Source organism: Coregonus lavaretus (assembly GCF_964263955.1).
Source record: "Coregonus lavaretus genome assembly, chromosome: 23".
NCBI lineage: Eukaryota > Metazoa > Chordata > Actinopteri > Salmoniformes > Salmonidae > Coregonus > Coregonus lavaretus.
The window spans coordinates 26,573,788-26,588,130 of NC_140010.1; the positions used below are offsets into that span (position 1 = coordinate 26,573,788).

General features: G+C 41.9%; 1 protein-coding gene across 1 annotated transcript in view; it reads right to left on the reverse strand.

Moving 5' to 3' along the window:
* Window positions 1–1,169: 1,169 nt before the first annotated feature.
* Window positions 1,170–14,343, reverse strand: part of LOC311150468 (receptor-type tyrosine-protein phosphatase N2-like) — a gene marked incomplete at both ends in the record, with an annotated part of 137,999 nt that continues 124,825 nt past the window's right edge. The window contains 7 exons of the mRNA XM_084187967.1: window positions 1,170–1,241; window positions 2,622–2,695; window positions 4,910–4,974; window positions 6,747–6,800; window positions 10,474–10,640; window positions 11,003–11,122; window positions 14,082–14,159. Of these exons, the coding sequence (XP_084044093.1) occupies window positions 1,170–1,241; window positions 2,622–2,695; window positions 4,910–4,974; window positions 6,747–6,800; window positions 10,474–10,640; window positions 11,003–11,122; window positions 14,082–14,159 (630 nt within the window). The remainder of the gene's footprint in view (window positions 1,242–2,621; window positions 2,696–4,909; window positions 4,975–6,746; window positions 6,801–10,473; window positions 10,641–11,002; window positions 11,123–14,081; window positions 14,160–14,343) is intronic.

The following is a 14,343-nucleotide window of genomic DNA, read 5'->3' on the forward strand; positions in this document are numbered from 1 at the left end:
ATATTGACTCAGCTGTTAATAAAACACAGGGACATCCAGTGGCAGTTTATAATAGCAATAAGGCACCTCGGGGGTTTGTGGAATATGGCCAATATACCACGGCTAAGGGATGTTCTTAAGCACGACGCAACACAGAGTGCCTGGACACAGCTCTTAGCCATGGTATATTGGCCATATATCACAAACCCCAGAGGTGCCGTATTGCTATTATAAACTGGTTCCCAACGTAATTAGAGCAGTAAAACTAAATGTTTTGATATACCACGGCTTTCAGCCAATCAGCATTCAGGGCTCGAACCACCCAGTTTATAATCACACGCTTTATTTACAAAAGGACAATATCATACAGTACACACACCAATCCATAGAACTGCTTTACTTGAGGCAGGCATTAGCATGACTTAGTTTAGTTTACTGACATTAGTTAGTTTACTCACAATCGTTGTCTACGACTTACAACTTACAATTATTTGTCCAGGTCTCGACAATCTGAAGAAACACATATTGCTTGGTATCATTATCACTATGGTAACTAGAGTTAGCATCAGCATCAGTATTCACTTGACCTAATTGAGCAGTTTTCCTTTTGATATACATTACATGTTATGGTTTAGTACACCGTATAATAGGACCAAAGTGAAAAAAGACATCAAACTTCAATATGTCCTATGATTCAGATGTGATGACAAAGATAATCATTTACACACGCATACATAGAGATCTAAAAACAAGATTTATGTGATTAATATATTCCAATCATTTAACAGATACAACTTATTTTCAATCAGTCAAATTCTTTATGCACTAAATTGTCTGTTTGGAAACAAGCTCCATAGACAAAACAATGAAGGCTTTATATTACACGGCTAAGATCAGGTCACACTTTCTCGCACAACATCCACAAAGACGGAGAGGTGGAGAGGAGGAGTGGAGGAGAGGTGGAGAGATGGAGGAGAGGTGGAGAGGTGGAGGAGAGGTGGAGAGGTGGAGGAGAGATGGAGAGGAGGAGGAGAGGTGGAGAGGTGGAGGAGAGATGGAGAGGTGGAGAGGTGGATGAGAGATGGAGAGGTGGAGAGGAGGAGTGGTGGAGAGGTGGAGTGGGAGACAGGAGGGAAGGAGAGAGATCCCTGGGGAGAGCTGCTGCTGACGCTCGGTAGTGGGTACTCCTCTCACTGTGGAAGAGCTTTGAGTGTGGCGTTCACCTCCTCTGCAACAGCTGTCAATGCAAACTCAAACTGCTCCTGAGGGTGGAGAGAGAGAGAGAGAGAGAGAGAGAGAGAGAGAGAGAGAGAGAGAGAGAGAGAGAGAGAGAGAGAGAGAGAGAGAGTCAACGTAAAGTTAAAGCCAATGTTCTTTCCAGATTAATTTGAAATAGACTCATATTACAGAAATCGAAACACCTGGGGAGCTACAGTACAGCGATTCATGTGAAAGATTAAAGTCCTGACTTCTCTGTGATTCAATAAGTAACCACTAGGGGGAGTGAGACTAGCATTTACTAACTAAACAAACAACTAACATTTACATTTTAGTCATTTAGCAGACACTCTTATCCAGAGCGACTTACAGTTAGTGAGTGCATACATTTTCATACTACTATGTATGTAGCACCTAAACCACTGATGTAGAACCCTAAACTACTGAAATCAATAGTACTGCATCAGAAATGTATTGCAGAAAACAAAGACTTCTACTAATAAAACATTATGTTTTCATCACCATAATAGCAAAAATATGATTATTCATGTTTCCAAACTGGCTGTTGATGCACTATGAATTGTCTGACCAGAATAAATATTGTTCATTCTATGTTTTTAGTGCCATTTGAGCTGACACTCTGGAGAGAGAGCTCTGCTTAATGAAACAGACATAAAAGTTCTACATTTGTTGAGTGTACCTGTGTTACACATCCCACCGTAGACAAGACACAGAACTAACTGAGCCTCTCTCTCTCTCTCTCTCTCTCTCTCTCTCTCTCTCTCTCTCTCTCTCTCTCTCTCTCTCTCTCTCTCTCTCTCTCTCTCTCTCTCTCTCTCTCTCTCTCTCTCTCTCTCTCTCTCTCTCTCTCTCTCTCTCTCTCTCTCTCTCTCTCTCTCTCTCTCTCTCTCTCTCTCTCTCTCTCTCTAGAAGTATATAGGAAGCACCGTACACCTACTACAAACGTAGCACTGCACTAAAGCAAAGGCAATCCCTCTGAAGCTAATTATCAGAGCTGCATTGCAGACACTTCTTAAAGCTAGGTTTTCAGATTAAAAAGGGATCATAACGTTTCTACATTTCGTAGTTTTGTTCTCGTGCAGATAGGTCTGTTCTAGTAGACTGTAGGCTGGGGTGATGTATTAGACTCTTTTAAATGAGGTCTGGTGGTGATGTACAAAGGCTCTGAGGTACATCATCCTCTTTGAGGAAATGTATTGAGGGGATTGGATGTCAAGATAACTTCTGCTCTGACTGCATTACATTGTAAAGTATTGCATCAGTCCTGCACCAAATCCAGTTGTGAAGAACCATTTGTGCACCAATTTACTACGTAATGATACCTGCCTCTATAGTAAGCTCCCTCCCTCCCTCTCAAAAATAAAAGAGTCCATTAGAGTTCCCAGTAGAGGTGAGGACAGTACCTTTGTCTGGACCATAGCCGGCCGCTGGTCCCTCAAGTGCTCCAGGGTGGCAGCAATATCAATCTCCTTAGCACCTGTAACACAACACCAACAACAAATTGGACCGAGTTCAAAGCCAGGAGATAATCCAGGCAGCGTCTGTCAATCTCCTTTTTTACTCGCTCCCTTTGGAACTCCGCCTTGCAACGATTGAAAACTATTACATTCATCCCATCTCCACACAGATGCTACAAACAAGGCTCAGATTGTTCTTGTTGTCTGGATGAAAAAGGAGAGGGGAGAAAAAACTGTCTGGGGAAAAAGACCATGTTTACAAAGGTATTTGTAAAACCACGAAATGTAAGATACCGGAATCAGAGTGAGTCAGGTATTTAGCTAGGATTCTTAAAAAAACGACATAAAAATCTCAAAATAAGGATTTGTTATGATAAAAGCTTTGTCCCCCCTGTTGCTTTGTGAGCTAAACAAGGTGCCATATAGGCTGTCTCAGTGTCAGGCAGCCAGGGGTGGGGAGTGTCTGTCTGGCTGCCTGCCTGGCAAGCTGCCGCCCAGGTGAATAGCTAGATGTGCTGGCTACTGGGAGAGCAGAGCAGCCTCCCTTCCCTGTCTCGGCACCAGTGCCCAGTCAGGCTGGCAGCAGGCCCAGCCCCAGTGCCCAGTTGGCACCGCTCCATGCTCCCCTGCCGACCAAACACGGCTGTGATCACAAAGAAGACGGCTATCTGGGTCTTGAACTAATTGGGGCCAGACTACATGATCGCCTGTGTGGCGCTGAAAGCCTACCATGAAACCTCACAGAGCGAGGGAGAGACAATCACAACACAATTAAATTCATGAGGAGTGGTGATGAAAATAGATGACAAGAAAATGGATTTTATTTGTTTTCTGTAGCTAACTACCTCAACCCCTCCCACAGATTCTTCAGAAAATCATTCCTGTGTATCATAAGAGCAAACTTTTTGTTTTGACACATACAAATAATAATAAGCTAGAATAGCTCATTCAAGCCATTCTCTTTCAATATGACAGTTTTTACTTTACAGTTACAAAGAATGGTGCTCGCACAGTTCTACGAGCGCCACACTGATAAGTTCTTTATTTTCTGGGAACTAACAATCGTACTATTGTGCTGGTTCTAATAAACCAGACTGTATAGGAACAGTATAAACGGCTCAATTGAGTTTCCCTCGCAAGATTCCCTTCAAGGAGGGGAGCCTGAGAATAAAGAGGAGAAAGCCCCAAGTCCTTGTGGGAGCCGTGAAAGAGACAGAGCCATGGCTGGCAGCTGGACCCCGGGCTGAAAGCACTCCTGCACTTGTGCTGCCGATTCTTAAGTTAGAGAGAACATTACAGCAGGAGAAAAAAAGAACAGGCTTTGGGAGTAAGTAAAAAAAAAAACTGCATAATTCTCTGCTTCCGAATTTACAATTCATTCCTTGGGAGAAAAGGAGAGGGTAAAAAAAGAGAGGAGAGAATGATTGTGTGGCCTACAGGTCCTTTGATCAGGTTGAGGGAACGCTGTCGCTGCAACCTGGGCCTCCTGCTTTTCAGGAGACAGACAAAGAGGACCCTAGCCCTAACTGGCCGGGCCCAGATTCCTCCCCGGCACGGAGAAAAAAGCCTTTGGGCTGCCTCACAGCGTGACAGCCTGGGAAAAGCCCCTCTCAGCAGGCCTAAGATGCCTGCTTTGGCCTTTGATCTTTCATTAAGGCCAAGGTCACAGCACCGGTCAGAAGATTTTGCAATCGCTAATACACAAATGTAAACGCACGGATGCACACACACGCACACACACAAACACATACAAACCAGAGGAGAATAGGTCAAGAAAAAAATAGGGGGTGAACCTGTGTGTGTGTGTGTGTGTGTGTGTGTCATGCTGAAGCAATTGGTGTAAGGTGCTTTTCATTTGAATAGAATAGCACATTCCAACATAACGTGCATGTGAGTCTACATGAACACAATTATGTATATAGTTTGCATAACATTCAAATAAACATCATGAACTGATCATAACACACTTACAATTTGCTTGATTTAAATTGGCAGAGTAGGAACTCTTAAAATCTGAAATATTACTTGTGATTGAGAATACTGCCTTTGGAAAATATTATCCAAAAATATCTCTCAATCTCCATTGATCATTCATTCAATAAAGCTGCACCCCAGCCAGTCACCCTCTAATGCATTTCAAGACCCACGGCTGAAAAATGAAGGCTTTAATGTTGCCATGGCGATGCCTCCACCACACAAGCGTAAAGAGAAAATAAAAGCTGTCTGACTCCCACCTTTAGCCATCTTATTGAGAACCATGTCAATCAGAATGTATGTTCCACTCCTCCCGGCGCCGTCGCTGCAATAGAGAGAGAGACAGAGAGAGGGCGAGAGAGAGAGGGCGAGAGAGAGAGGGAGAGAGAGAGAGAGAAAGACGATCGTCATTAACTATGTGTTATCGTTTTAGTCAACACAATTGTTCTTATAGCCCTAAAAATGAAAACAAGTTGTTCATTTTGAATGCTGATATTATTTGTTTGATATTGTTTCACTTCCTAAAAGCGTGCCTTGCTTCCATGCACTTATAACAGGTGACAGTATAGAGGACGGTTTAGTATCCAAGCATATAAAACTACTGATGTTATTTCAAGGGCTGAACAACATCAAAGCATAATGATTTTGGAATAAAAAGATTGTTTTCGAGATTAAATGTAATAACAGGAAAAAATGAACCGTCCTCAAAAGTGGCAAAGCTGAAATATTATGCAAGGGAGAATACATTCCTTCAAATTGCCGGTGAAAAACTAAAACACTCAGTATAGAGAAAGATGTTGTCTGTTGAATAGAGTTGCAATACTATTTTCACTATGTATTTCACTTATGTCTTTCCATTTCTAAATAATCTACAACTGAAGTTGGCTCTGTGAAAATAAAACCAAACCCCCCCCCCAAAAAACACGAGTGGTGTGTGTACATACACACACAGTCTGTTGTGTACCTGAACACACTGGGCAGTGATAATTGAACACAATCCCACTGCAGTATACAGGATGTACATCCCAAATGGCACCCTATTCCCTTTATAGTGCACTACCTTTGACCAGGGCCTTGTAGGGCCACTATATAGGGAATAGGTTGCCATTTGGGACACAGACATGAACTCAAGGGGGATGCTGCTATCTACGTCTGTGATCTGAGGTCTGCAGTGTGCAGTATGTACCTACACCTAGCAATGTCTAGCACAGGTCATTATGGACTGATCAAAGATAACGCTGGGGACAAACAGCCTCGGACCACAGAAAACACGTCTTAAGATGTCTGCCTGCCTAGCCTCGACTGGCTGGTCTCTCAGAGCTGAGCAGAGTGAGAGAAGGAGAGAGCTCTGTGATCTGTCTGCAAGGTGCATCTGTGTATTGTACAATGCCTCTAGCATTTTGTTGCTTGTGCTAATGGTTATATGAAAACTGAAAACACAAGCTGTAAACTATAAACTATATTCCAACCGTTTATTTCAGGTTTGATATATATTTGGGAACTGTGATATAGATCTTTGTACATCTATTCAACCGTATCAAATCAAAAATCAAATGTTATTTGCCACATGCGCCGAATACAACAAGTGTCGACCTTACAGTGAAATGCTTACTTACAAGCCCTTAACCAACAATACAGTTTTAAGAAAAAAAGTGTTAAGTAAAAAATAGATAAGTAAAAAAATATAAATAAAAAATAATTAAAGAGCAGCAGTAAAATACAATTACAGTAGGGAGGCTATATACAGGGGGTACCGGTACAGAGTCAATGTGCGGGGGCACAGGTTAGTTGAGGTAATTGAGGTGATATGTACATGTGGGTAGAGTTAAAGTGACTATGCATAGATAATAAACAGAGTAGCAGCAGCGTAAAAGAGGGGGTGGGGTGGGGGGGACAATGCAAATAGTCCGGGTAGCCATGATTAGCTGTTCAGGAGTCATGTGGCTTGGGGGTAGAAGCTGTTAAGAAGCCTTTAGGACCTTATGGCTCAGAGAGAGGGCGCAATCCTCATAGATATAAGACCCACTACAGACACATGGTATACTGTGGTTACATCATTTACTTCCTTTACTGAGGTAGAATACTGTTTATACTTGCCTGCAGTGGACTATTATAGGACAAGACCGTCCCCGGTAGCACTTGTTAACCTTTCTGCAACAGAACAGACAAAAGACATAAAGCATCATAAACATGATGTCAAATCCCAACATCAAAATGAAATATAAAATAAAAGAGTACACCCAGTGATTGAACCAATGTTATTCTCATTTAGGCTTGGTTTTAACTGGGCAACACTTCTCAAATTAAAAATGACCTAATATAAATGCATTTCTGTATATCAAGAACAAGTCTACATCAAGGTAAAATATTATAATGATACTATGGAGGAAAGATACATCCCTTGTCAATCAAAAACATTTAAATAATACATCCACATTTCACAACCATAATTAATAGACTGACTTAATGAAGATATGCCATTGCAGTGGTGATATATTGGATTTTGGTAATGAGGTGTGGTGGCTGCTGGGTAAAAGGCCTGACTGCGTCCGAAATGACACTCTATTCCCTATTTAGTGCACTACTTTTGACCAGGGCTCTGATCAAAAATAGTGCACTACATAGGGAATAGGGTGCCATTTGAGACTCAGTCCCTGTGTCCCCCGTGCATTAACCTTGTACAATTAAAGACATTACACAGTGGCAAGACAAGGAGACACACTCCTGCCAGCAGCACCCTACAGCGGCCCTCACATTGTTAACTAGCTGTTGTTGTGGGGGTGAATTATGCTGGACCAGATCTTTTGATCATGGAGCGCAAGAACTACAATGTTAAAGGGGAAGTGGTGGTGGGGGTTAGGGGAAGTGGTGGTGGGGTTAGGGGGTCACTCACTCCCATAAAAGTACACTAAGTAGGCTAATGATCTTACTGAAACTAAATAAGAATTCAACTTCCATCTGTATGTATACTACAGTACTTATATATTTACATGTACAGTATGTGTGGCAGGACACTGAATACTTATGCCTAGGATTTGTTTCATACTCTCGCTATAATCCCCAATGATTATCTCTTTAATAAATTGGATTTAAATTAACAGCATTCCTTCATCGATCAAAAGTAAATTGACAGAAAATGTTGCGCAACAAACGGAGAAAACATTTCACAATTCAGAAGTCCCGATCCCACAGATCCCACCATGAACCAAGTTACCATAGGACAACAGCAGATCACCAATGGGGGGTTGGTTGGGGGAGTAGTGGGGGAATTCAAAGGAGGGAGGCGATCCTTAGAGAAGTTACGCTTATAGAGAGTATCAGTCAGAGGAAGTCAAGCAAATCATGAGCAAGCAAAAGGCGAGAGGTCGTTAGAGAGAGGAGAGGCTGAGGAGAGAGAGGGGTAGGAGGAGGAGGAGGGGGGTTCCGCAAGGCCCCTGGTTGCAGAGTCACAGTTTCCAATGATCACTTTTGTGACTATGCAACTGGGCTCATATTACTAGCTGCAACATCACAAAAATGACACTGGCAACCGCTAATTAGCTGGCAAAATAACAAAAGGAAAAACCAAACCAAAACAGGTAGGTAGCTATGAAACTGACAAAAAGAGTATGCTGCTCGATCAGAAGTAGGTTGTGTTAATTAAATACATGCTGGCATACAGAGAGAGGAATTAGCTTGCAGTTTATGTTCTCGAACCCTCAAGTGTGATAAATGTTGTTGAAACCACAAACCAATATTCAGATTCAAGTGTTACTGCAATAGTATGTGATAAGAAATTGAGTGAGAACTCAGTATTTCCCCTCACCATTCCCTCACCCTGTGATAAAATACAACATTTCTACACTCACCACAGTTGGTGGTTCGATGGCAGTATATTTTCTTTGACCACATATCCTGGCCCTTGTCTTTCCCAGAAGATCTCATCTCATGAGTGTGCACCACAAATACAATAACACCAGGCTACAGTGGCTTGCGAAAGTATTCACCCCCCTTGGCATTTTCCCCTATTTTGTTGCCTTACAACCTGGAATTAAAATGGATGTTTTGGGGGTTTGTATCGTTTGATTTACACAACATGCCTACCACTTTGAAGATGCAAAATATTTTTTATTGTGAAACAAACAAGAAATAAGACAAAAAAACAGAAAACTTGAGCGTGCATAACTATTCACCCCCCCCAAAGTCAATACTTTGTAGAGCCACCTGTTGCAGCAATTACAGCTGCAAGTCTCTTGGGGTATGTCTCTATAAGCTTGGCACATCTAGCCACTGGGATTTTTGCCCATTCTTCAAGGCAAAACTGCTCCAGCTCCTTCAAGTTGGATGGGTTCCGCTGGTGTACAGCAATCTTTAAGTCATACCACAGATTCTCAATTGGATTGAGGTCTGGGCTTTGACTAGGCCATTCCAAGACATTTAAATGTTTCCCCTTAAACCACTCAAGTGTTGCTTTAGCAGTATGCTTAGGGTCATTGTCCTGCTGGAAGGTGAACCTCCGTCCCAGTCTCAAATCTCTGGAAGACTGAAACAGGTTTCCCTCAAGAATCTTGATGGCCAAAAAGCTCAATTTTAGTCTCATCTGACCAGAGTACCATCTTCCATATGTATGGGGAGTCTCCCACATGCCATTTGGCGAACACCAAACGTGTTTGCTTATTTTTTTCTTTAAGCAATGGCTTTTTTCTGGCCACTCTTCCGTAAAGCCCAGCTATGTGGAGTGTATGGCTTAAAGTGGTCCTATGGACAGATACTCCAATCTTCGCTGTGGAGCTTTGCAGCTCCTTCAGGGTTATCTGTGGTCTCTGTTGCCTCTCTGATTAATGCCCTTCTTGCCTGGTCCGTGAGTTTTGGTGGGCGGCCCTCTCTTGGCAGGTTTGTTGTGGTGCCATATTCTTTCACTTTTTTAATAATGGATTTAATGGTGCTCCGTTGGATGTTCAACGTTTCTGATATTTTTTTATAACCCAACCCTGATCTGTACTTCTCCAAAACTTTGTCCCTGACCTGTTTGGAGAGCTCCTTGGTCTTCATGGTGCCGCTTGCTTGGTGGAGCCCCTTGCTTAGTGGTGTTGCAGACTCTGGGGCCTTTCAGCACAGGTTTATATATACTGAGATCATGTGACAGATCATGTGACACTTAGATGGCACACAGGTGGACTTTATTTAACTAATTTTGATTTCTGAAGGTAATTGGTTGCACCAGATCTTATTTAGGGGCTTCATAGCAAAGGGGGTGAATCCATATGCACGCACCACTTTTCCGTTATTTATTTGTTCGAATTTTTTGAAACAAGTTATTTTTGTTCATTTCAATTCACCAATTTGGACTATTTTGTGTATGTCCATTACATGAAATCCAAATAAAAATCTATTTAAATTACAGGTTGTAATGCAACAAAATTGGAAAAATGCCAAGGGGGATGAATACTTTTGCAAGGCACTGTATATAACACACTACTCAGACTTGTTCTGTTATTTGAAAGGTTCCTCTGTGGACCTTAGAGAGCAGCAGGGCTAGCAATAAAGAGATGACTGAGTCCTAGTAGTCATTGTACTATATGAAGACTGGCACGTAAAGTGAGAGGAAAATAAGAGAGAATATGAAAAGAGTACCAGAAGTTTAATACCACAAAATACCTTATTGATACCATATCAATCTGACAACAATATGGTTGCAAAACTCTGGTAACTTTCCCCAAAATCCCATGTAACTTTCCCCAAATTCCTTCAGGATTTCTGGTAAATCTGGGAATTTTGGGAAAGTTCACGGATTTTGGCAATTTTAGATAGCGGTGAGGATAGCCCTGACTCTAGGAAGTCCTACCTGCGGAAGTCCAGGAGCGTCCTGCTGGACTCAGGGACGTTCTGGTTGAGCCAGGTTAGGAAGTGGAACTGCGTGACGGTGCGCGTCTCGTTGGTCTGCATGTTCTTCAGGTAGAAACTACGAACCAGGAAGTCATCACACCAGATGTGCTCCGACACCAGGTTCACCTACAAAAAGAGGAAGTGATGTCAGAGTCAGAGAAGTAGAATGAGTTACATGGTCTAATTCTATGGTCAGAGTTACCCTGAATACACGCTTAAGCATGCCATTTTAAACATGTAGTGCACCTTATAGAAACACAGAAAATGTGTATTACTGTGCTATTAAGTAAACAGATTAATACAATTAAAAGTGAGTAAATTTACAACCAAATTACGCTGAGATGACTCTGTTACACAAGCGTATGCATTTTAAAATCAAAACGACTATAACCATATTTCAATTTAGAACAGACAATACATACAACTAGAATAATGTAAAAAATGTCAATTTGATCAAACAGCCGACATTGGATAGCCAGGCCTCGTACCTCATAGATGTGGTAAAGGTTGGACCCCTCATCAGGCCAGTAGTGGTAGCACTGTTTGACTCCGCTCTCAGTGAGGGTCGTCAGCATGACAATGACCACACAGCCGTTCTCCCACACCATCTGCACACAAAAGACAGAGAACCGCCATTTTGTCACACGGCAACGCCGGATAATTGCCTTGTGACATGCCTACACACCCCGCACTTGCCTCACACTCACACTATTCTATTCAGACGCCCCCACACACACTTTGAACCCCCTATTATGTAGGAGCCCATTCACTAGTGGAAACAGACAAAACAACAATATTTCTTGTTCTCAATTTCTCTGGAATAAAACGCTTCATTAAAATGGTTCATTATCATCCATTCATTTATCTTATTGAATCATCTGCATCTAAATTATAGTATCATCTACTTTCCAAAAGACAATTGGTAAAAACACTGTTAGCTGTCGCTGTGAATTTATTAAAGTCCTCGAAATGGTTGTCTTTGTCAAAACTTGAACAACAGTAAAACAGTTTGGTAAAAAAAATAACAGCTACATATCTAGGGGGGTTGATGGTGCAAATTAGCGCACACTAAAGCATGATGGTGCAGTGCATCTGACTGTCAATGTTTTAATTGTATCTGTCCCTTAACAAATAAATACATTATCGTTATTGAGACAGTCCCTCCCCCTATTGGGTCATTCCACAACTAGGAGTGTCTGTGTAGGTGTATTTTTCCTGCTGACATACAGCCAGTTGATTTGCCGTTGGCCAGAAAGTAGATAGGCTCCAGAGAGCCATTGGCAGGATAGAAAAACTGCAGGCAGGTTAATGGTGCTAATAAAACATTATTGTTACACTCATCAGATGACCAGGATGCTCTCACCTATGGCTCAACATTTCATAATAAAGATACCAATTAAAGTAGGTCATCTTAAAGGGGCAATCTGCAGTTGCTACATCCATTTTTGGACTTTTAAATTAATATTGTGTATGTACCCATTCATTCTTGAAGAATATAACTTATAAATGCATGATGAGCTTATTTAAACTGTTGTACCCCATCAGAACCCAAAATATAAGCCTGTTTTACTCCAATATTTGTAAACAAAGTAAATGTAAACAAACCCTATAAAGCTTCAAAACATGGTTAAAACTATATTGTGATGTCATGGATGGTCAGTCCTTGCATCCACATGTCTGTTTATGAATTTGAGAGTGTTTACATTTCTCCAGCCCCATCTCTCAGCTTTTTTACCGCAACAGGGGCTGGGAGGACGCTTTGTTACTGTTTCAACTGCTGATTGCCACTTTAAGCCCATTGAACAACCCTCCCAATAACTACAGTTATAATGGTCCTGAATAAATGTGAAGTTACATCAAGGTTATTACTTGATTCTCCATTGAAAGAGCTTCTTAGTCTAGGACTAGTCTTAATCTGTGTCCGGGAAACCAGCCCTTGATGATTGTAGAACATCATTCTTCTGGAATGGACACTTGACAATAACCTCAGTTAAAGCCTGAATATGGAAGCTCCCCAAACTCTGAGTCGCCTTAATGATTATGGGAGAGGGGGAAAGAGATCAAATCAAATTGTATTTGTCACACGCACCGAATACTTTCAGTGAAATGCTTACTTACAAGCCCTTAACCAACAATGCAGTTTTAAGAAAAATAAATGTTAAGTAAAAAATAGATAAGTAAAAAAATTAATAATAATAATTTAAAAGCAGCAGTAGAATAACAGTAGGGAGGCAATATACAGGGGGTACCGGTACAGAGTAAATGTGTGGGGGCACAGGTTAGTCGAGGTAATTTAGGTAATATGTACAGTACCAGTCAAAAGTTTGGACACACCTACTCATTCAAGAGTTTTTCTTAATTTTTACTATTTTCGACATTGTGGAATAATAGTGAAAACATCAAAACTATGAAATAACACATATGGAATCATGTAGTAACCCAAAAAGTGTTAAACAATTCAAAATACACCTGTTAATTGAAATGTATTCCAGGTGACTACCTCATGAAGCTGGTTGAGAGAATGCCAAGAGTGTGCAAAGCTGTCATCAAGGCAAAGGGTGGCTACTTTGAAGAATCTCAAATATAAACTATATTTTGATTTGTTTAACAGTTTTTTGGTTACTACATGATTCCATATGTGTTATTTCATAGTTTTGATGTCTTCACTATTATTCTACTATGTAGAAAATAGTACAAATAAAGAAAAACCCTTGAATGAGTAGGTGTGTCCAAACTTTTGACTGGTAGTGTACATGTAGGTAGAGTTGGTTGAGAGAGAGGGGTAAGAAAGAGAGAGAGAGAGAGAGAGAGAGAGAGAGAGAGAGAGAGAGCGAGAGAGAGAGAGAGAGAGGGGGAGAGAGAGGGGGAGGGGAGGGGGAGGGACGGAGAGGGGAAGAGGAGAGGGGAAGAGAGTGGGGGAAGGAGAGAGAGCGAGAGAGAGCGAAAGAGAGAGAGAGAGAGAGAAAGAGAAAGACATAGAGCGAGAGAGAGGGGGAGGGAGAGAGCTAAAAGAGGTGAAGAAGAGAGAGAGCTGCATCCTGTGTGGAGAGGGCCAGTGAATGGACAAGAGGGAGAAGATTAGGGAGGAGAGGGGAGAGATAGAGCCTCCATCCCCCCTCTCAGAGTGTGTCCAGGGCCCAACAGGGATTAGGCAGAGAGGGGGTCCAGGGACAGGGGGAGGCACATACTCCAGTTGTCCTCATGCTGGGCCAGGCATTCCTTCCACTCAGTAGCACACTGGTGACCCATTCCCCATTCCCTACATAGTACCATTACCAGAGAGGTAGAATAAGAATGAACCACTTTATCGATTGCATTAAATAATAAAATCTAATTCAAGACGACCTCCCTTTCTCTCCTAGCGTGACACAACCAGGTCTATCTGTATGTTTAATGTGTACTGATATTTGATTATCGTTTGCAAGTAGATTGTGTAGCGGTATATATGGAGGCTATGGCGTCTACAAAAAGCACTTGTTTCCTGTTTGAATTACACTGCTAATAACACGGTTCCCTTCTTGTTTAAGACTGGAGAAGATATTGATTTTATGAAAGAGAGGACTGTACCTGCCAGAAATCAGCCACCGTGGAGGGGAGAGGGCCTTGAGTAGCAATGTAGGCTGGGTTCCGTGGGTCGTGGTCCATCTGGGGAAAGAGAGAGAGAGAGAGAGAGAGAGAGAGAGAGAGAGAGAGAGAGAGAGAGAGAGAGAGAGAGAGAGAGAGAGAGAGAGAGAGAGAGAGAGAGAGAGAGAGAGAGAGAGAGAGAGAGAGAGAGAGAGAAAGGTTATTACTTAATTATTGATAAAGTACAGGACCACAAAGTTTACCC